Raw genomic sequence first — 21,387 nt, 5'->3', positions numbered from 1 at the left:
TTAGCGTTGAATTTTAGCGTAGGTCTTACATATTTAGCGTTGAATTTAGCGTAGATCTTACATAAAATCAACGCATTCAACTCCAATAATACATATTTTGCGTTGAAATTTGGCGTAGATTTCACTTATTTAGCGTTGAATTTTAGCGTAGATCTTTCATATTTAGCGTTGAATTTGGCGTAGATTTTACATAAATTCATCGCATTTAAATCCAATCTTACATATTTTGCGTTGAAATTTGGCGTAGATCTTACTTATTTAGCGTTGAATTTTAGCGTAGATCTTAAATATTTAGCGTTGAAATTTAGCGTAGGTCTTACATATTTAGCGTTGAATTTAGCGTAGATCTTACATAAATTCATCGCATTCAACTCCAATCTTACATATTTTGCGTTGAAATTTGGCGTAAATCTTACTTAGTTAGCGTTGAATTTTAGCGTAGACCTTACATATTTAGCGTTGAATTTAGCGTAGATCTTATATAAATTCAACACATTCCACGCCAATCTTACATAATTTTGCGTTGAATTTTGGCGTAGATCTTACATATTTAGCGTTGAATTTTGGCGTAGATCTTACATATTTAGCGTTGACTTTAGCGTAGATCTTACAAAAATTCAACGCATTCAACGCCAATCTTATATATTTTGCGCTACAGTTTGGCGTAGATCTTACAATATTTGGCCTTGAATTTTAGCGTAGATCTTACATAGTTAGCGTTGAATTTAGCGTAGATCTTACATAAATTCAACGCATTCAACGCCAATCTTAAATCATTTTGCGTTGAATTCTTGTATGATTTTGTTGCTGGAATCTGAAATCCCCGGTAACTGGGGCTATCCAAACAAAGTTAGGCCTCTGATACCATAGTAAATAACAGCAATCAAGAGCTGAAACCAAATTAAATAGTCTCCCGGGTGCACTATTTAATAAGTTTACCACAACAATTAGACAAATAAAAAATGAGTCATTTGTAGAAAATCGTCGAGCCGCTTACAAAATTAGCGCATTCTGTGTTGATCAAAAACAACCTGGGCTCGTATAATTTCCTTAAACGTTTTAAAAATCAAATGTTGTAAAAATTAATTGGAAATAGAGTGTATATATGTATAGGATTTTAGTATTAGTGGAATCATTAGTTTGGGAATTTTATTCTTAGTTCTTTTTTCAAGAAATCAAAAAATTGCAGTACTTTAATAGATACAAACCCAAAACATTTCTCAATCAAAATTTTGAACGAACTTCAAGATTAAAACGCTGAGAAGATAAAAACAGTCACTTCCTTGTAGACAACACATGGGTCGGTCAACAACCAAAACTATGTAGCTATTTGTTTATATCAATTGGTAGCGACAATTTTGCGTGAAACCATTTAGCGGCCATAGTTTCAATAACTGAATACATACTTAAAGAACAGGGAAATGTGTATTATTATTATTACTAAAATAGGTTTGCATAAAAATAATGTGACAAATCGAAAAATGCTAAGGTTAACTATTTGCAATCGTAAACAGTTACAACTGATTCTCTTGAACAGCATTTTTCCTCTGAGATAAACTTTCAAGAAAGCTCGTTAATGTGCTTTCGCACATAAAGTTCCGACCCCGCTCATCCGCTTTTTTGGCACAAATGTCTACCAAATGAGGTACACATAGAAAGCCCCCAAAAATTCAGCATTTTGAGAGCACAAAATTGTGTATGAAAAAAATATCAGCAACAACCCAAAAAACTCAGTTGAGAAAAAACTGACCCTTTAGAACGATGAGATTAGCCACTATTAGGACAGCGAGTCAAAATGAACGTAAAATAATGCGTTTTTTGTGGAAATTTCTGCTTTTTGTTTTGTGTTTTATTTCAGAAGTTCCTCAAAATTATATTTCCTAAAAAATTTTCTTCAAAATTATGTTTGGTTTGTATAATTTCTTCAAATGTGTTTTTTTTATGCGCTGCCTAACATGTACGGAGAGCCATAGAAAATTATGAGTGATCTCTAAAAAAAAGTTTTGGTACGCTTAAAAGATTATACATAATTCGTAGAAACTCCTCATGTTAATAGAATGGTAAATGAGTTTGAAAAATCAATCAGGTATATAAATAATCATCGTAGAAACTCTTCAAATTAAAAAAATGGTGCGTGAATTGTAAAAAATTATCAATTATATAGATAATCATGCTTGCTTTCTAGTAGTTCTTCAAATGTCTGAAAAGTTTTGTAATCAAATTTTTAAAACTCACAATGTTATGCCTAATTTAAAAGATTTCTTCATTATTTTAATATTATTTTTTTATTATTATCTTTATATGTTTACGCACCATTTACAAACTTATAAGTGTTTTCATAATCAATTATTAATTAAAGAAGTTTTCAATTTTTTGAGATAATCAAACTCATGGGGCATTAGTAGAGGATAACACAATTTTGTAGAGGACACTTTGTTTCATAGGCAGCCAATGAAGCTCTTTGATATAATTTGTTGTTGGTATTGTATAAATTCAACGCATTCTACGCCAATCTTACATAATTTTACGTTAAATTTTGGCGTAGATCTTACATATTTAGCGTTGAATTTTAGCGTAGGTCTTACATATTTAGCGTTGAATTTAGCGTAGATCTTACATAAAATCAACGCATTCAACTCCAATAATACATATTTTGCGTTGAAATTTGGCGTAGATTTCACTTATTTAGCGTTGAATTTTAGCGTAGATCTTTCATATTTAGCGTTGAATTTGGCGTAGATTTTACATAAATTCATCGCATTTAAATCCAATCTTACATATTTTGCGTTGAAATTTGGCGTAGATCTTACTTATTTAGCGTTGAATTTTAGCGTAGATCTTAAATATTTAGCGTTGAAATTTAGCGTAGGTCTTACATATTTAGCGTTGAATTTAGCGTAGATCTTACATAAATTCATCGCATTCAACTCCAATCTTACATATTTTGCGTTGAAATTTGGCGTAGATCTTACAATATTTAGCCTTGAATTTTAGCGTAGATCTTACATATTTAGCGTAGATCTTACATAAATTCAACGCATTCAACGCCAAACTTAAATCATTTTGCGTTGAATGCTCGTATGATTTTGTTGCCGGATTCTGAAATCCCCGGTAACTGGGGCTATCCAAACAAAGTCAGGCCTCTGATACCACAGCAAATAACAGCAATCAAGAGCTGAAACCAAATTAAGTAGTCTCCTGGGTGCACTATTTAATAAGTTTACCACAACAATTAGACAAATAAAAAATTTGTCATTTGTAGAAAATCGTCAAGCCGCTAACAAAATTAGCGCGTTCTGTGTCGATCAAAAACAACCAGGGCTCGTATAATTTCCATAAACGTTTTAAAAATCAAATGTTGTAAAAATCAATTGGAAATGGAGTATATATATGTATAGGATTTTAGTATTAGTGGAATCATTAGTTTGGGAACTTTATTCTTAGTTCTTTTTTCAAGAAATCAAAAAATTGCAGTATCTTATTAGATACAAACCCAAAACATTTCTCAATCAAAAATTTGAACGAACTTCAAGATTAAAATGCTGAGAAGATAAAAACAGTCACTTCCTTGTAGACGACACATGGGTCGGTCAACAACCAAAACTATGTAGCTATTTCTTTATATCAATCGGTAGCGAAAATTTTGCGTGAAACCATTTAGCGGCCATAGTTTCAATAACTGAATACATGCTTAAAGAACAGGGAAATGTGTATTAATAATTTTACTAAAATAGGTTAGCGTAAATATAATGTGACAAATCGAAAAATGCTAAGATTAAATATTTGCAATCGTAAACAGTTACAACTGATTCCCTTGAACAGCATTTTTTCCTCTGAGATAAACTTTCAAGAAGGCTCGGTAATATGCTTTCGCACATAAAGTTCCGACCCCGCTCATTCGCTTTTTTGGCACAAATGTCTACCAAATGAGGTACACATAGAAAGCCCCCAAAAATACAGCATTTTGAGAGCACAAAATTGTGTATGAAAAAAGATCAGCAACAACGCAAAAAACTCAGTTGAGAAAAAAACTGACGCTTTAGAACGATGAGATCAGCCACTATTAGGACAGCGAGTCAAAATGAACGTAAAATAACGCGTTTTTCGTGGAAATTCCTGCTTTTTATTTTGTGTTTTATTTCAGAAGTTCCTCAAAATTATATTTCCTATAAAATTTTCTTCAAAATTATGTTTGGTTTGTATAATTTCTTTAAAGGTGTTTTCTTATGCGCTGCCTAACATGAACGGAGAGCCATAGAAAATTATGAGTGATCTCTAAAAAAAAGTTTTGGTACGCTTAAAAGATAATACATAATTCGTAGAAACTCCTCAAATTAATAAAATGGTGCGTGAATTGTAAAAAATTATCAATTATATAGATAATCATGCTTGGTTTCTAGTAGTTCTTCAAATGTCTGAAAAGTTTTGAAATCAAATTTTTAAAACTCACAATATCATGCCTAATTCAAAAGATTTCTTCATTATTTTATTATTGTTTTTTTATTATTATCTTTATATGTTTACGCACCATTTACAAACTCATAAGTGCTTTCAAAATCAAATATTAATAAAAGAAGTTTTCAATTTTTTGAGATAATCAAACTCATGGGACATTAGTAGAGGATAACACAATTTTGTAGAGGACACTTTGTTTCATAGGCAGCCAATGAAGCTCTTTGATATAATTTGTTGATGGTATTGTATAAGTTCAACGCATTCTACGCCAATCTTACGTAATTTTACGTTGAATTTTGGCGTAGACCTTACATATTTAGCGTTGAATTTTAGCGTAGATCTTACAAATTTAGCGTTGGATTTAGCGTAGATCTTATATAAATTCAACGCATTCAACGCCAATCTTACATAATTTTGCGTTGAATTTTGGCGCAAATCTTACTTAGTTAGCGTTGAATTTTAGCGTAGACCTTACATATTTAGCGTTGGATTTAGCGTAGATCTTATATAAAATCAACGCATTCAACGCCAATCTTACATAATTTTGCGTTGAATTTTGGCGTAGATCTTACATATTTAGCGTTGAATTTTAGCGTAGATATTACATATTTAGCGTTGTCTTTAGCGTAGATCTTACATAATTTCAACGCATTCAACGCCAATCTTATATATTTTGCGTTACATTTTGGCGTAGATCTTACAATATTTAGCCTTGAATTTTAGCGTAGATCTTACATATTTAGCGTTGAATGTAGCGTAGATCTTACATAAATTCAACGCATTCAGCGCCTATCTTACATTTTTTGCATTCAAATTTGGCGTAGATCTTACATAAATTCAACGCATTCAACGCCAATCTTAAATCATTTTGCGTTGAGTTCTCGTATGATTTTGTTGCCGGAATCTGAAATCCCCGGTAACTGGGGCTATCCAAACAAAGTCAGGCCTCTGATACCACAGTAAATAACAGCAATCAGGAGCTGAAACCAAATCAAATAGTCTCCTGGGTGCACTATTTTATAAGTTTACCACAACAATTAGACAAATTAAAAATGTGTCATTTGTAGAAAATCGTCAAGCCGCTAACAAAAAATTAGCGCGTTCTGTGTCGATCAAAAACAACCAGGGCTCGTATAATTTCCATAAACGTTTTAAAAATCAAATGTTGTAAAAATCAATTGGAAATGGAGTATATATATATGTATAGGATTTTAGTATTAGTGGAATCATTAGATTGGGAACCTTATTCTTAGTTCTTTTTTCAAGAAATCAAAAAATTGCAGTACTTTATTAGATACAAACCCAAAACATTTCTCAATCAAAATTTTGAACGAACTTCAAGATTCAAATGCTGAGAAGATAAAAACAGTCTCTTCCTTGTAGACGACACATGAGTCGGTCAACAACCAAAACTATGTAGCTATTTCTCTATATCAATCGGTAGCGAAAGTGTTGCGTGAAACCATTTAGCTGCCATAGTTTCAATAACTGAATACATGCTTAAAGAACAGGGAAATGTGTATTATTATTATTACTAAAATAGGTTAGCATAAAAATAATGTGACAAATCGAAAAATGCTAAGATTAAATATTTGCAATAGTAAACAGTTACAACTGATTCTCTTGAACAGCATTTTTTCCTCTGAGATAAACTTTCAAGAAGGTTCGGTAATGTGCTTTCGCACATAAAGTTCCGACCCCAATCATCCGTTTTTTTGGCACAAATGTCTACCAAATGAGGTACACATAGAAAGCCCCTGAAAATTAAGCATTTTGAGAGCAAAAAATTGTGTATGAAAAAAAGATCAGCAACAACGCAAAAAACTCAGTTGAGAAAAAACTGACGCTTTAGAACGATGAGATCAGCCACTATTAGGAAAGCGAGCCAAAATGAACGTAAAATCACCCGTTTTTTGCGGAAATTCCTGCTTTTTATTTTGTGTTTTATTTCAGAAGTTCCTCAAAATTATATTTCCTAAAAAATTTTCTTCAAAATTATGTTTGGTTTGTATAATTTCTTCAAATGTGTTTTTTTTATGCGCTGCCTAACATGTACGGAGAGCCATAGAAAATTATGAGTGATCTCTACAAAAAGTTTTGGTACGCTTAAAAGATTAAACATAATTCGTAGAAACTCCTCATGTTAATAGAATGGTAAGTGAGTTGTAGAAATCAATCAGGTATATAAATAATCATCGTAGAAACTCTTCAAATTATTAAAATGGTGCGTGAATTGTAGAAAATTATCAATTATATAGATAATCATGTTTGGTTTCTAGTAGTTCTTCAAATGTCTGAAATGTTTGGTAATCAAATTTTTAGAACTCACAATATTATGCCTAATTTAAAAGATTTCTTCATTATTTTATTATTTTTTTTATTATTATCTTTATAGGTTTACGCACCATTTACAAACTCATAAGTGCTTTCAAAATCAAATTTTAATTAAAAAAGTTTTCAATTTTTAGAGATAATCAAACTCATGGGGCATTAGTAGAGGATAACACAATTTTGTGGAGGACACTTTATTTCATGGGTAGCCAATGAAGCTTTTTGATATAATTTGCTGTTGGTAAACCAGGTGATAGCCTATAAATGAGACAAGATGCTGAGTTCCTTATAGGCCGTAGTTTCTGTATGATATACGCAGATAGTCCATAGTACAGTGATTTTCAATAATCTATTCGCGAGAGAATCATTACCCAAATTTACTCAATCAACAACTTTCTGTCGAATGCATCTCCGATGAAATAAATTTTTTGCAGGGAATAATAACATCTACGGCACACAGAGTTGACTTATTGTTAGAAAAGTTGGCTTCTGTTGGAAGTTTAATATCGCTATTCAAACTATTCTTTCTACTAATAAACATTTACTCAGTTTTTTTCGAGTTTAATTGGAGCTTATCACCACTGAACCATTCTTGCAGAGTCATAAGTAGTCAAACAAATGTGGAGAACACACACACCAAATGTTTGACTAGGAAAAATATTTAGGATGGCCAAAAATGTAGGGAAACAGTCAGGCAGATGCGGAGAACTCTCTCATCAAATGCTTGATACCAAATATGAAATGGTAGATAATTCTTGTATGATTTTGGTGCTAGAATCTGAAATCCCCGGTAACTGGGGCTCTCCGAACAAAGTCCGGCCTCTGATACCACAGTAAATAACAGCAATCAAGTGCTGAAACCAAATTAAATAGCCTCCCGGGTGCACTATTTAATAAGTTTACCACAACAATTAGACAAATAAAAAATGTGTCCTTTGTAGAAAATCGTCAAGCCGCTAACAAAATTAGCGCGTTATGTGTCGATCAAAAACAACCGTGGCTCGTATAATTTCCTTAAACGTTTTAAAAATCAAATGTTGTAAAAATCAATTAGAAATGGAGTATATATGTATAGGATTTTAGTATTAGTGGAATCATTAGTTTGGAAACTTTATTCTTAGTTCTTTTTTCAAGAAATCAAAAAATTGCAGAATTTTATTAGATACAAACCTGAAACATTTTCTCAATCAAAATTTTGAACGAGCTTCAAGATTAAAATGCTGAGAAGATAAAAACAGTCACTTCCTTGTAGACGACACATGAGTCGGTCAACAACCAAAACTATGTAGCTATTTCTTTATATCAATCGGTTAAACATATAAATGTCGATGTCTTTCTGACTTTCAAAATTCAATTAAAAATAAATACACATAAAAGTTAAACAAAAAAAGATAGCTGTTATTGCCTTATTTAAAAATTTTCACCCTAAAGAAATATGGAATTCTGTAACAAGTTTCAGCATTTCGAAGCCGGATCTTCCAAATTTTCTATCTAGATTTTGTTGAATTTATGTTCTCTCGTGTTGAGAATTTTGTCGGATTCAAATATAAGAAATCATAAATTTTTGTTAATTTTACGTCATCAAAACCAATCAAACTTCTTTCGCTTTCTGGTTGTTTTTAAATCGTTTTTCGACGTCAATTAAACTTTTTAAAAAGAACAGTTTTGCAACAGGCATATTACTGGGGACGTCTTTCATGGTCCAAGTTTATTCTAGTCTTAGAATTGAATGAACTGCTTTTAACTATAAAAAATATTATTACTAATAAACAATTACTCAGTTTTATTCGAGCTTAATCAGAGCTTAGCACCACTGAACCACTTTTGCAGAGTCGTAAGTATCAAATCAAAAGCCCCCTGATTTATCGCAGCATGGTAAGCAAAATAGATAACAGTGTCATCGGCATAAAAATGATAACTGACACCAAGACGTTCAAACAGAACTTCCAGAGGAACAAAATAGCATGAAAAAAGAGCGGGACCTCGAACAGATCCTTAAGGAACACCCGTTTTCATAGTCAGTTTTCATACTACTCAGATAACTATTTAAAAAGCTAAGAACTTTATCTTTGAAACCCAAAATTGTTTCAAGAATTGAATGAAGTAATTCTTAATCAAGAGTGTCAAAGGCAGCTGACGGATACAAGTCCAATAAAAACTTTGATGTCATCAAAACGAATCAAAGCCTTTATGTTTTCTTGTTGTTTTTTGATCGCTTTCCAACGTCATTTCAACTTCGTTTTTTGCTATTAAAAAATCCCCTAAAAACAACAGTTTTTCTACAGGCAAATTAATTGGGACATCTTTCATTCTTTTTATTTTGTGCTTTATTCATTTGCAGAAGTTCCTCTAAATTATATTCCCTCAAAAATTTTCTTCAAAATTATGTTTGGTTTGTACAAGTTTTTCAAATGTGTTTTTTTATGTGCTGCCTAACACCTACGGAGTGGCATATAAAATTATGAGTGATCTCTAAAAAAAAGTTTTTGTACGCTTAAAAGATTGTACATAATTCGTAGAAACTCCTCATGTTAATAGAATGCTAAGGGAATACTAAAATTAATGGAATGGTAAATGAGTTGTAAAAATTTATCAGTTATATAGATAATCTTGCGTGATTTTTAGAAATTCTTCAAATGTTTGAAAAGTTTGGTAATCAAGTTTAGAACTCACAATATTATGCATAATTTAAAAGATTTCTTCATTAGATTATTATTATCATTTTATTATTATTATTATTATTACTATTATTATCATTATTTTTTTTTATTATTATTTTTTTTGTTAATATTATTATTATAGGTTTACGCACCTTTTACAAACTCATAACTGCTTTCAAAATCAATTATCAATTGTAAAAGTTTTCATTTTTTTGAGATAATCAATTTAATATTAATATTATTTGTACTTTGAGATAATCAATTTAATATTTTTATTATAGTTATACGCACCATTTACAAAGTCATAACTGCTTTCAAAATCAAATATCAATTGTAAAAGTTTTCATTTTTTTGAGATAATCAATTTCATGGGGTATTAGTTTCATCTCAAAGATCATTTTATTCCATTCGAAAGGAACAGCAAAACTGAATGATCTTCGCCCAAAGGCAGTTGTGACATTAGGAACCTTCAAATTGTATGCATATTGGCATATAGTCACCTTAAATTCGGAAGCCTAATGCGCCAAGATACATCGGAGTTTTCCTCGGAGAGTGAACTAAACGGTGACCAAAAAGTTGAATTTTGTAGAGGACATGTTGTTTCATGGTATCAAAGAGCTTTCTTGGCCACCCATGAACCGACATTTTTAAATAGGCTAGAACAGCTATTCTTTCTTGTTCAACACTTATGTGTATTTATTTTTAAATGAGTTTTGAAGGTCAGAAAGACAGCGACATTTATATGTTGAATCGATTGATATAAAGAAATAGCTACATAGTTTTGGTTGTTGACCGACTCATGTGTCGTCTACAAGGAAGTGACTGTTTTTATCTTCTCAGCATTATAATCTTGAAGTTCGTTCAAAATTTTGATTGAGAAAATATTTTAGGTTTGTATCTAATAAAGTACTGCAATTTTTTGATTTCTTGAAAAAAGAACTAAGAATAATTTTTCCAAACTAATGATTCCACTAATACAAAAATCCTATACTCCATTTCTAAAAATATATACTCCATTTCTAATTGACTTTTACAACATTTGATTTTTAAAACGTTTAAGGAAATTATACGAGCCACGGTTGTTTTTGATCGACACATAACGCGCTAATTTTGTTAGCGGCTTGACGATTTTCTACAAAGGACACATTTTTTATTTGTCTAATTGTTGTGGTAGACTTATTAAATAGTGCACCCGGGAGGCTATTTACTTTGCTTTCAGCACTTGATTGCTGTTATTTACTGTGGTATCAGAGGCCGGACTTTGTTCGGATAGCCCCAGTTACCGGGGATTTCAGATTTTAGCAACAAAATCATACAAGAATTATCTACCATTTCATATTTGGTATCAAGCATTTGATGAGAGAGTTCTCCGCATCTGCCTGACTGTTTCCCTACATTCATTTGGTGTGTGTGTACTCCACACTTGTTTGACTACCTATGATTCTGCAAAAATGGTTCAGTGGTGCTAGGCTCCGATTAAACTCGAATAAAACTGAGTAAATGTTTTTTAGTAGAAATAATAGTTTTGATAGCGATATTAAACTTCCAACAGAAGCCAACTTTTCTAACAATAAGTCAACTCTGTGTGCCGTAGATGTTATTATTCCCTGCAAAAAATTTATTTCATCGGAGATGCATTCGACAGAAAGTTGTTGATTGAGTAAATTTGGGTAATGATTCTCTCGCGAATAGATTATTGCAAATAAGTGTTTTATGGACTATCTGCGTAAATCATACAGAAACTACAGTCTATAAGTAACTCAGCATGTCTCATTTATAAGCTATCACCTGGTTCACCAGCAGCATAAAATATCAAAGAGCATCATTGGCCACCCATGAAACAACCTGTCCTCTACAAAATTCAACTTTTTAGTCACCGTTTAATTCACTCTCAGTGTAAAATTCCGATGTATCTTGGCGCATGAGGTTTGCGAAAGATTAAGGTGACTATATGCCAATATGCGTAGAATTTGAAGGTTCCTAATGTCACAACTGCATTTGGGCGAAGATCATTCAGTTTTGCTGTTCCTTTCAAAAGGAATAAGTTGCTCTTTGAGATGAATGTAATACCCCATGAGTTTGATTATCTCAAAAAAAATGAAATTTTTTTTATTAATATTTGATTTTGAAAGCAGATATGAGTTTGTAAATGGTGCTTTAACCTATAAAAATAATATTTATAATAATAATGATAAAAAAATAATAATAAATAATAATAATAATAATAATAATAATAATAATAAGAATAATAATAATAATAATAATAATAATAATAATAGTAATGATAATAATAATAATTATAATAATAAAATAATAACAATAATAATGATATAATGAATAAAACTTTTAAATTATGCATAATATTGTGAGTTCTAACAACTTTGATTACCAAACTTTTCAGACATTTAAAGAATTTCTAGAAATCACGCAAGATTATCTATATAACTGATAAATTTTTACAACTCACTTACCACTCCATTAATATGAGGAGTTTCTACGATTTTTGTATAATCTTTTAAGCGTACAAAGAGTTTTTTTAGAGATCACTCATAATTTTGGCTCATAATTAATGGCTCTCCGTAGGTGTTAGGCAGCACATAAAAAACACATTTGAAAAATTTATACAAATCAAACATAATTTTGAATAGAATTTTTTAGGAAATATAATTTTGGGGAACCTCTGCAAATAAGGAACAAAATAAAAAGCAGGAATTTCTCTAAAAAAGCGTATCATGTATTTATACAACACACGATTTTTGTCTACGAATGACGCATTGCTTTTAATATGGCACAATCATCTTGAAGAGTCAAAAACACGGAAACCACAGGGGAATGACCGCAATTAATTAGTCGTGAAAATGATGATCAGTTAAAAGCAAATCACTCAATTCTATTACTAGAAAAAAATTGGACCATGAAAGACGTCCCCAGTATTTTGCCTGTAGTAAAACTATTCGTTTTACTAGATTTTTTAACAGCAAAAAACGCAGTTAAATTGACGTCGAAAAACGATCAAAAAACAACCAGAAAACATAAGGGCTTTGATTCGTTTTGATGACATAAAAGTTTTTATTGGACTTGTATCTATCAGCTGCCTTTGACACTCTTGATCGAGAGTTACTTCATTCAATTCTTGAAACAATTTTGGGTTTCAAAGATAAAGTGATTAGCTTTTTAAATAGTTATCTGAGTAGTAGTTTTCAAAAGTGTTGATTGATGGTGAATATTTGATGCCAAGAACTATGAAAATGGGTCTTCCTCTAGGATCTGTTCCAGGTCCCGCTCTTTTTCCATGCTATTTCATTTATCTGGAAGTTCTGTTTGAACGTATTGATGTCAATGATCATTTTTATGCCGATGACACTGTTATCTATTTTGTTCAACATGCTGCGAAAAATCAGGGGGCTTTTGATTTGACACCTAGGACTCTGCAAAAGTGGTTCAGTGGTGCTAAGCTCCCTTTAAAATCGAAAAGAACTGAGTAAAAGTTTGTTAGTGGAAAGAATAGTTTTGATAGCGATATTAAACTTCCAACAGAAGCCAATTTTTCTAACAATAAGTTAACTCTGTGTGCCGTAGATGTTATTATTCCCTGCAAAAATTTATTTCATCGGAGATGCATTCGACAGAAAGTCGTTGATTGAGTAAATTTGGGTAATGATTCTCTCGCGTATAGATTATTGCAAATAAGTGTTTTATGGACTACCTGCGTAAATTATACAAAAATTGCAGCCTATAAGGATCTCAGCATGTCGCCTCATTTTTAGGCTATCACCTGGTTTACCAACAGCAAATTATATCAAAAAACTTTATTGGCTACCCATGAAACAAAGTGTCCTACACAAAATTCAACTTTTTGGTCACTGTTTAGTTCACTCTCCGTGGAAAATTCGATTGTATCTAGCGCATTAGGATTCTGAAAAGATAATGTGACTATATGCCAATATGCGTTCAATTTGAAGGTTCCTAATGTCACAACTGCAATTGGGTGAAGATAATTCAATTTTGCTGTTCCTTTCGAATGGAATAAGTTGCTTTTTGGGATGAAGCTAATGCCCCATGAGTTTGATTATCTCAAAAATTTCAAAACTTTTTAAATAAATATTTGATTTTGAAAGCACTTATGAGTTTGAGAATGGTGCGTAAACCTATAAAAATAATAAAAAAAAAATAATTATGTAATAAAGAAATCTTTTAAATTATGCATTATATTGTGAGTTCTAAAAATTTGATCACCAAACTTTACAGACATTTGCAGAATTACTAGAAATCAAGCATGATTATCTATATGATTGATAAATTTTCACAATTCACGCACCATTTTATTAATTTGAAGAGTTTCTACGATGATTATTTATATACCTGATTGATTTTTTAAGCGTACAAAAACTTTTTTTTAGAGATCACTCATAATTTTATATGGCTCTCCCAATGGTGTTAGGCAGCGCATAAAAAAACACATTTGGAAAACTTATACAAACCAAACATAATTTTGAAGAAAATTTTTTAGGAAAAATAATTTTGAGGAACTTCTGAAATAAAACACAAAATAAAAAGCAGGAATTTCAGCAAAAAACGCGTTATTTTACGTTCATTTTGACTTGCTGTCCTAATAGTGGCTGATCTCATCGTTCTAAAGCGTCAGTTTTTTCTCCACTGAGTTATTTGCGTTGTAGCTGAATTTTTTTTCATACACAATTTTGTGCTAAAAAATGCTGAATTTTTGGGGGCTTTCTGTGTGTACCTCATTTGGTAGACGTTTGTGCCAAAAAACGGATGAGCGGGGGTAGACATTTGAAACCAAAAAAACGGATCGGAACTTTATGTGCGAAAGCACATTACCGAGCCTTCTTGAAAGTTTATCTCAGAGAAAAAAATGCTGTTCAAGAGAAGTAGTTGTAACTGTTTACGATTGTAAACATTTAATCTTAGCATTTTTCAATTTGTCACATTATATTTATGCAAATCTATTTTAGTAATAATAATAATACACGTTTTCCTGTTCTTTAAGCATGTAGTCAGATATTAAAACTATGGCCGCTAAATGGTTTCACGGAAAATTTTCGCTGCCGTCAATTCGGTTCTATTCCATTAAATTTTGTTGTTAATAAAATAATTGGTTTTTTGAAAACAATTTTTGAAGAAAATTTATTATTTATCTTTTTGGACAGCCAAATGTTTCAAACGAATGGTTTTAAAAATAAACGATTCCTTAAAAGCCCTATTTTACATCCTCACTGCGTTCATTTATAGAATAATCGAAATAAATAACAAACTTATTTTAATTCATCACTCGCAGTTATTGTTCTTTTTGAATATTTTTCAACTCAATCGAAAAACTTTTACAGCTTATAAGAGCCCAAAATCCTTCTCGGGCCGAGGAATTTGGCCAAAATTATGTAAGATCAGCGGCAACTAGCGTTGACAAGTCGGAAAATTCACCGCAATTTTCTTACATAATTTTGCGTTGAATGCGTTGAATTGAAAGACAAAATTCAAAGCATTCAGCGCTAAATTATGTAAGAAATGGCGGTGAATTTTCCAACTTGTCAACGCTAGTTGCCGCTGATCTTACATATTTAGCGTTGAATTTAGCGTAGATCTTACATATTTAGCGTTGAATTTAGCGTAGATCTTACATATTTTTGCGTTGAATTTAGCGTTGATCTTACAAAAAATCAACGCGTAGAACTCTGGGTATGGGACTCAAACCACTGACCTCCTGTTTAATTGTCGCCTCTTCTACCATTGCGCCACCGTACCTTGGTTTCTTTAGGAGCCGAAATCCTTATAAAGCGTAGATCTTACATATTTTGCGTTAAATTTAGCGTAGATCTTGCATATTTTGCGTTGATTTTAGCGTAGAACTTGCATATATTTCGTTGAATTTAGCCTAGATTTTACATATTTTTCGTTGAATTTAGCCGAGATCTTACATAATTTCAACGTATTCAACGCATTTATCATGTGAGCAGTACTGGGAAAAATTTAAAAATTCTTTTATGTTTTGAAAAAAATTTGAATTCCTAAAATGGTCTGAAATGGTTTTTGCACCGTAAGAGAGCAAATGGTGATTTTTTGCTAGTTTCATTTTTTTCAATTGTGCAGCATAGGGGGTCGAAACAGTAAAAAAAATTAATTTTTCAAAAAAAAAACTTGAAAAATTTGAAATCTTCAAATGGTCTGAATTGGATTTTGCACTATAAAAGAGCACTAAAAATTGATTTTTCTCACCTGTGCAGAATAGGGTTGAAACAGTTTAAAAATTAACTTTTTGAAAAAAAAACTTGAAAAATTTGAAATCGTAAAATGGTGTCAATTGGATTTTGCACTATAAAAGAGCACTAAAAAATGATTTTTCTCTGACTTCACCTTTCTCACCTTTGCAGCATAGGGTCGAAACAGTGAAATTGATTTTTCAAAATTCAACGCTAAATATGTAAGATCTACGCTAAAATTCAACGCTAAATATGTAAGATCTACGCCAAAATTCAACGCAAAATTATGTAAGATTGGCGTTGAATGCGTTGAATTTATGTAAGATCTACGCTAAATTCAACGCTAAATATGTAAGATCTACGCTAAAATTCAACGCTAAATATGTAAGATCTACGCCAAAATTCAACGCTAAATATGTAAGATCTACGCCAAAATTCAACGCAAAATTATGTACGATTGGCATTGAATGAGTTGAATTTATGTAAGATCTACGCTAAGTTCAACGCTAAATATGTAAGATCTACGCTAAAATTCAACGCTAAATATGTAAGATCTACGCCAAATTTGAATGCAAAAAATGTAAGATAGGCGTTGAATGCGTTGAATTTATGTAAGATCTACGCTAAAATTCAACGCTAAATATGTAAGATCTACGCCAAATTTTAATGCAAAAAATGTATGATTGGCGTTGAATGCGTTGAATTTATGTAAGATCTACGCTAAATTCAACGCTAAATACGTAAGATCTACGCTAAAATTCAACGCTAATTATGTAAGATCTACGCCAAAATTCAACGGAAAATTATGTAAGATTGGCGTTGAATGCGTTGAATTTATGTAAGATCTACGCTAAATTCAACGCTAAATACGTAAGATCTACGCTAAAATTCAACGCTAAATATGTAAGATCTACGCTAAAATTCAACGCTAAATATGTAAGATCTACGCCAAAATTCAACGCAAAATTATGTAAGATTGGCGTTGAATGCGTTGAATTTATGTAAGATCTACGCTAAATTCAACGCTAAATACGTAAGATCTACGCTAAAATTCAACGCTAAATATGTAAGATCTACGCTAAAATTCAACGCTAAATATGTAAGATCTACGCCAAAATTCAACGCAAAATTATGTAAGATTGGCGTTGAATGCGTTGAATTTATGTAAGATCTACGCTAAATTCAACGCTAAATATGTAAGATCTACGCTAAAATTCAACGCTAAATATGTAAGATCTACGCCAAAATTCAACGCTAAATATGTAAGATCTACGCCAAAATTCAACGCAAAATTATGTACGATTGGCATTGAATGAGTTGAATTTATGTAAGATCTACGCTAAGTTCAACGCTAAATATGTAAGATCTACGCTAAAATTCAACGCTAAATATGTAAGATCTACGCCAAATTTGAATGCAAAAAATGTAAGATAGGCGTTGAATGCGTTGAATTTATGTAAGATCTACGCTAAAATTCAACGCTAAATATGTAAGATCTACGCCAAATTTTAATGCAAAAAATGTATGATTGGCGTTGAATGCGTTGAATTTATGTAAGATCTACGCTAAATTCAACGCTAAATACGTAAGATCTACGCTAAAATTCAACGCTAATTATGTAAGATCTACGCCAAAATTCAACGGAAAATTATGTAAGATTGGCGTTGAGTGCGTTGAATGCGAAACATCAGCCGTTCTCCTATAGTCATTCTGTTTTTAAATTTTGTCAATTCGAAAGGTAGGTGCACGAATATTGCCTCCGAATTATGCAACCAATGCTATCCTGTTTAAAGCGACAAAGGACATTATTTCTCTTCGACGCTTTTAAATGTGTTGTTTGCCTTCAACGTGATGCGCCAGCAATCTGTTAAAAATTTAAAAAAAAAAACAAGAATTGTTAGTAATCCTGCAAAAATTTGGGATGCAAATCAATTTAGGCAATGTTTTTCAGGTAAGCTTCGATTTTAGTAATCAGTTAAGTGAAAACAAGGTCTTATCTCAGATAATCGCCATCTCTTTTGTTTAGTAGCGCGTTATCGTTTTCACAGACAAAATGCGTTATTACAGAGAAAGAATCAGAAAAAAGTTTTTTTTTTAGAAATTGAAATTCCTTACGTTGTTTTAATCTGAAAATGGTCGTATGACTCAGTAAAATAAACAAAGGCTTTTTTGTGAAATGTTTTCTACGTTATACATTTATAGAGGACACACTAATTTCTATGAAATGGTCTTTAACCGGTTTTATGATACTCGAGTTTATTTTTTATTCAAGTTACCACAGAAGGAATTGGTTCTCATGCCAGGGTCCAGGACTAAAGAACTTTGTGATTTTTCGAATGCTTGTAAAATAGAAAATTACGTCAAATTGAAATGAGAATTTTTGTTGAGGACTATAACAAGTTCTCAAATGACTTCACTATTTAAAAATTGTTCTTTCAAAAAAATTTTTAATTTAGCAATTTTATCTAAATTACTATGCGAATCAATTTTCTCTTCGTTCAAGAAGCGATTGTCATTTTTTGGTAGAAAACGCAAATAACGATTTTTGAATATATTTTTTAAAACGATACTTTTTTATCAAATATTTTGTCATTCCAAAAATGCCATTTTTTTAATCTTGTGTCTGTAACCATGAAGCTACTATGCTTCCAGCTCAAAGACGGCAGTTTGGTGCATTTCTTTGAAATTCTTGAAAATTTAATGCTAATTTGGCTGCTAGGAATGTTCATCACAGAAATGATGATCTGTAATTCAAACTTTTCATGGAAATTTTGAGCCTCAAACATTTAAAAATTTGTCAGAAGTTTTTCATCAAACAGAGGAACAAACGTAAAAGTTACACTGGCTGGTGTCACTGGACTATTTAAAAATTTCTAATTGTCCCCAACACAGGCATCACTTAAGACTTCGGCAGTTTTCAATCAACTCTGCTTGTAGAGGTTTGGATATTGCTCAGCTCTGCTGATTATTTTGATTGAAATCCTGCAGAAGTGAATTTCCATCTATGGATTTCCAATGACCCAGTGAAAATCAGAGCTTTCCCGTCAATGGGATTTTCTATGATCAGAGAAAAAGTAGTAATAAACCATCGATGACCCATCGATGGACTTTTTATGAAATTTCTATGATTCATCCATGGGATTCACTGGTAGCCCAACCCGGGTGTTTCCCTAACTCGAGGAATATTTTAGGGTCTACTTGTCTTCCATTAGGAAAGAAAAGTTTAATCAATCCGAGATTTGCCAGATACCATCATTTTAATATCATTTAAAACAGCACTGGATCATAATTTTTCCCAGACTGCTTTTCACTCTGGCCAGATTATGATTGTCATTTTTACCCTATTCAGACAAAAAGGAAGAAAAAAGGGGGTGCGACGAAAACATATTAAAATAACGCATTTTAATTACAAATGCTTCTTTCAAAATAATGCCGACACGACTATACAACTTAATGTGTCAATGTGTGTTTAAAACAGTGTTTTAAAAGCGCAACCAAGTATACTGATTAAATTAGCAATTGAACTTTGATAAACAATCCAAATTTCTCCAAAACAATAAATGGAAATGAATTGCTAGGACCTTGGAAAGTTCAACTGAGCTTCATAATAGTCATTAGCGAAGCAAAACTTTCGTGATGAAATTGTTTGTGATTATTGGAATTCTCTTCTTAACAGGTTAGTTTCGTGAAAATCAAGATGTTACTCTCTTCCTCGCATTTTTTTTTAATAAACCCTAAACGAAAATGCTATTTTTCAACAGTAATTTAAATTTATGGTCAAAGTATATCTTTTATACTCGCTGTCTACCAGAATTTATCGATTAACCCGGAAAAAAAAGCTGAAAATTGATGGCTAGCTGCCAATAGTTCTTTTTTGGAGAAAAAATTAGAACAAGATTGACTTTCGAGAATTAAAAATTTTACGAATGGTGCAAAGATAACCTACTGTGTCAACCAAAAGTGACTTCATCGATTAAATGATACATTCATTTTTTACGTAGCAGCGTGAATTGATTCAAAATGTTGTAGCCTTCAAAAAATAATTGGACAAATGATCTATTAAATTTTTGTTCATGAGATTCAATTGTTTAAAAATGTTCTCGGTGCCTTCTACAGCAGAACCGATGAAAGTCTAACTATTGACATCTTCACCAATATCATAACTTTTTGATACATTTGTAAAAAAATTTCTAAATTTTGAGGGGCGTTTCAATGACACTTTTCACAACCTTCTACCATGAATATATCGATCGGCCAAAATTGATTAAACAAAAAACCATTTGACCGTATAGTTCCTCCCTATCACTAAATGATGCACGACGTCATTTAGTGAAAGGGAGGAACTACAGGTCAATTGTCTTGTTTGTTTAGTCAAATTTGGCCGATCGATGTATTCATGGTAGAAAGTTGTGAAAAGTGTCATTGAAACACCCCTCAAAATTTAGAAAATTTTTTTACAAATGTACCAAAAAGTTATGATATTGGTGAAGATGTCAATAGTTAGACTTTTCATCCGTTCTACTTTTCATCTCGTGGACAAAAATTCAATAGATCATTTGTTCAATTATTTTTTTGAAGGCTACAACATTTTGAATCAATTCACGTTGCTACGTAAAAAGTGAACGTATCATTTAATCGATGAAGTCACTTCTGGTTGAAACAGCAGGTTATCTTTGCACCATTCGTAAAAGTTTCAATTGTCGAAAGTTAATCTTTTTCTAATTTTTTCTCCAAAAAGTTGTGAGTAGTGTCATTCAAAAACGCGTTAAATGTAGAAAATTTTATTGGAATTATTTTTCTTAATTTTTTCTATTTTGAGGAGTTATTGAGATTTACCATTATTGTAAAAATTTCACTCAAATGCAAACTGTGTTCAATTTTGAAGAAATTTGGGTCTAGCCTTTCTTGTTTCTGGAGATTGCTGAGCTATGATGAAATTCAGAGCTCATACAGAAGGGCCACATTTTCATTTCTTCATCGTAGTTGCTGATTTGTATTAAATATGCTACACTATTTCTTTTACTTTGGATATAATTCACCAAATAATTCAATCGGAAAGTCACCAATAATTCAATCAGTTGTTAAAAAATAAGGTTTTCTGCGATAGTTAAATTCGTTTGAAATCTTAGGTGTAAGTTCTTGTTAGATGTAATACTTTTCAAAAAAATGGTCAGCCAAATTTTTTCTTCAAAACTTTAGTCATCTTATTTTGTATCTTCTCAAGTTGAATGAACAAATAAATCTCAATAGTTTATCAAAAAAGATAGCGAAAAAATAAAAAAGGCATTATTCACCTACTTAAAACAAGCAACACGCGGCATTTATCCGTGCCACTGCCTTTTTATGACAACTAGTGAGTTGGAAAAGCAGAAAGACAACACAGCACCACTTCTGCAGCAAAAGTAAAAGTTTCTCTAAATACTCTGAGCTCCATGAACACAAAAATCTCAACCCAATTAAGCAGCAAATTAGAAAATTAAATTCTAAGTCCACTTATCTTTCAACTCCCCTTCGAACTCTCGCATTACTAAAATCACCTCTGCATTTTAATTTCTCATTGAATACAAAAAGATCATAATATTTGAGCAGATCTTAACAAGAGCACGTGAATATAACCTAAATACTTGCATTACCAAAATTTGAGATGGGACCAATAATTAGGCTCGCTCTGTTTTTTGTAGAATTGAGATCAAATTATTATTTTTCTACCCAGGAAATCATCA

General features: G+C 31.6%; 2 protein-coding genes across 3 annotated transcripts in view; one reads left to right on the top strand and one right to left on the bottom strand.

The window, feature by feature from the left end:
- LOC142348211 (isochorismatase domain-containing protein 2-like) overlaps positions 1-21,387 on the bottom strand; it is a 346,917-nt gene that overhangs the window by 313,537 nt on the left and 11,993 nt on the right. The window lies entirely within an intron of this gene.
- LOC142348209 (uncharacterized) overlaps positions 19,225-21,387 on the top strand; it is a 35,538-nt gene continuing 33,375 nt past the window's right edge. For both annotated transcript variants that reach the window (XM_075399473.1, XM_075399474.1), the window contains exon 1: positions 19,225-19,340. In XM_075399473.1, the coding sequence (XP_075255588.1) occupies positions 19,301-19,340 (40 nt within the window). In that variant the 5' untranslated portion in view covers positions 19,225-19,300. The remainder of the gene's footprint in view (positions 19,341-21,387) is intronic.

This window comes from Convolutriloba macropyga, chromosome 10 (assembly GCF_964194025.1).
Source record: "Convolutriloba macropyga chromosome 10, txConMacr16.3, whole genome shotgun sequence".
NCBI lineage: Eukaryota > Metazoa > Xenacoelomorpha > Acoela > Convolutidae > Convolutriloba > Convolutriloba macropyga.
Note: the sequence above shows the minus strand (reverse complement) of the source record. Positions and strands in the feature narration are given on the sequence as shown.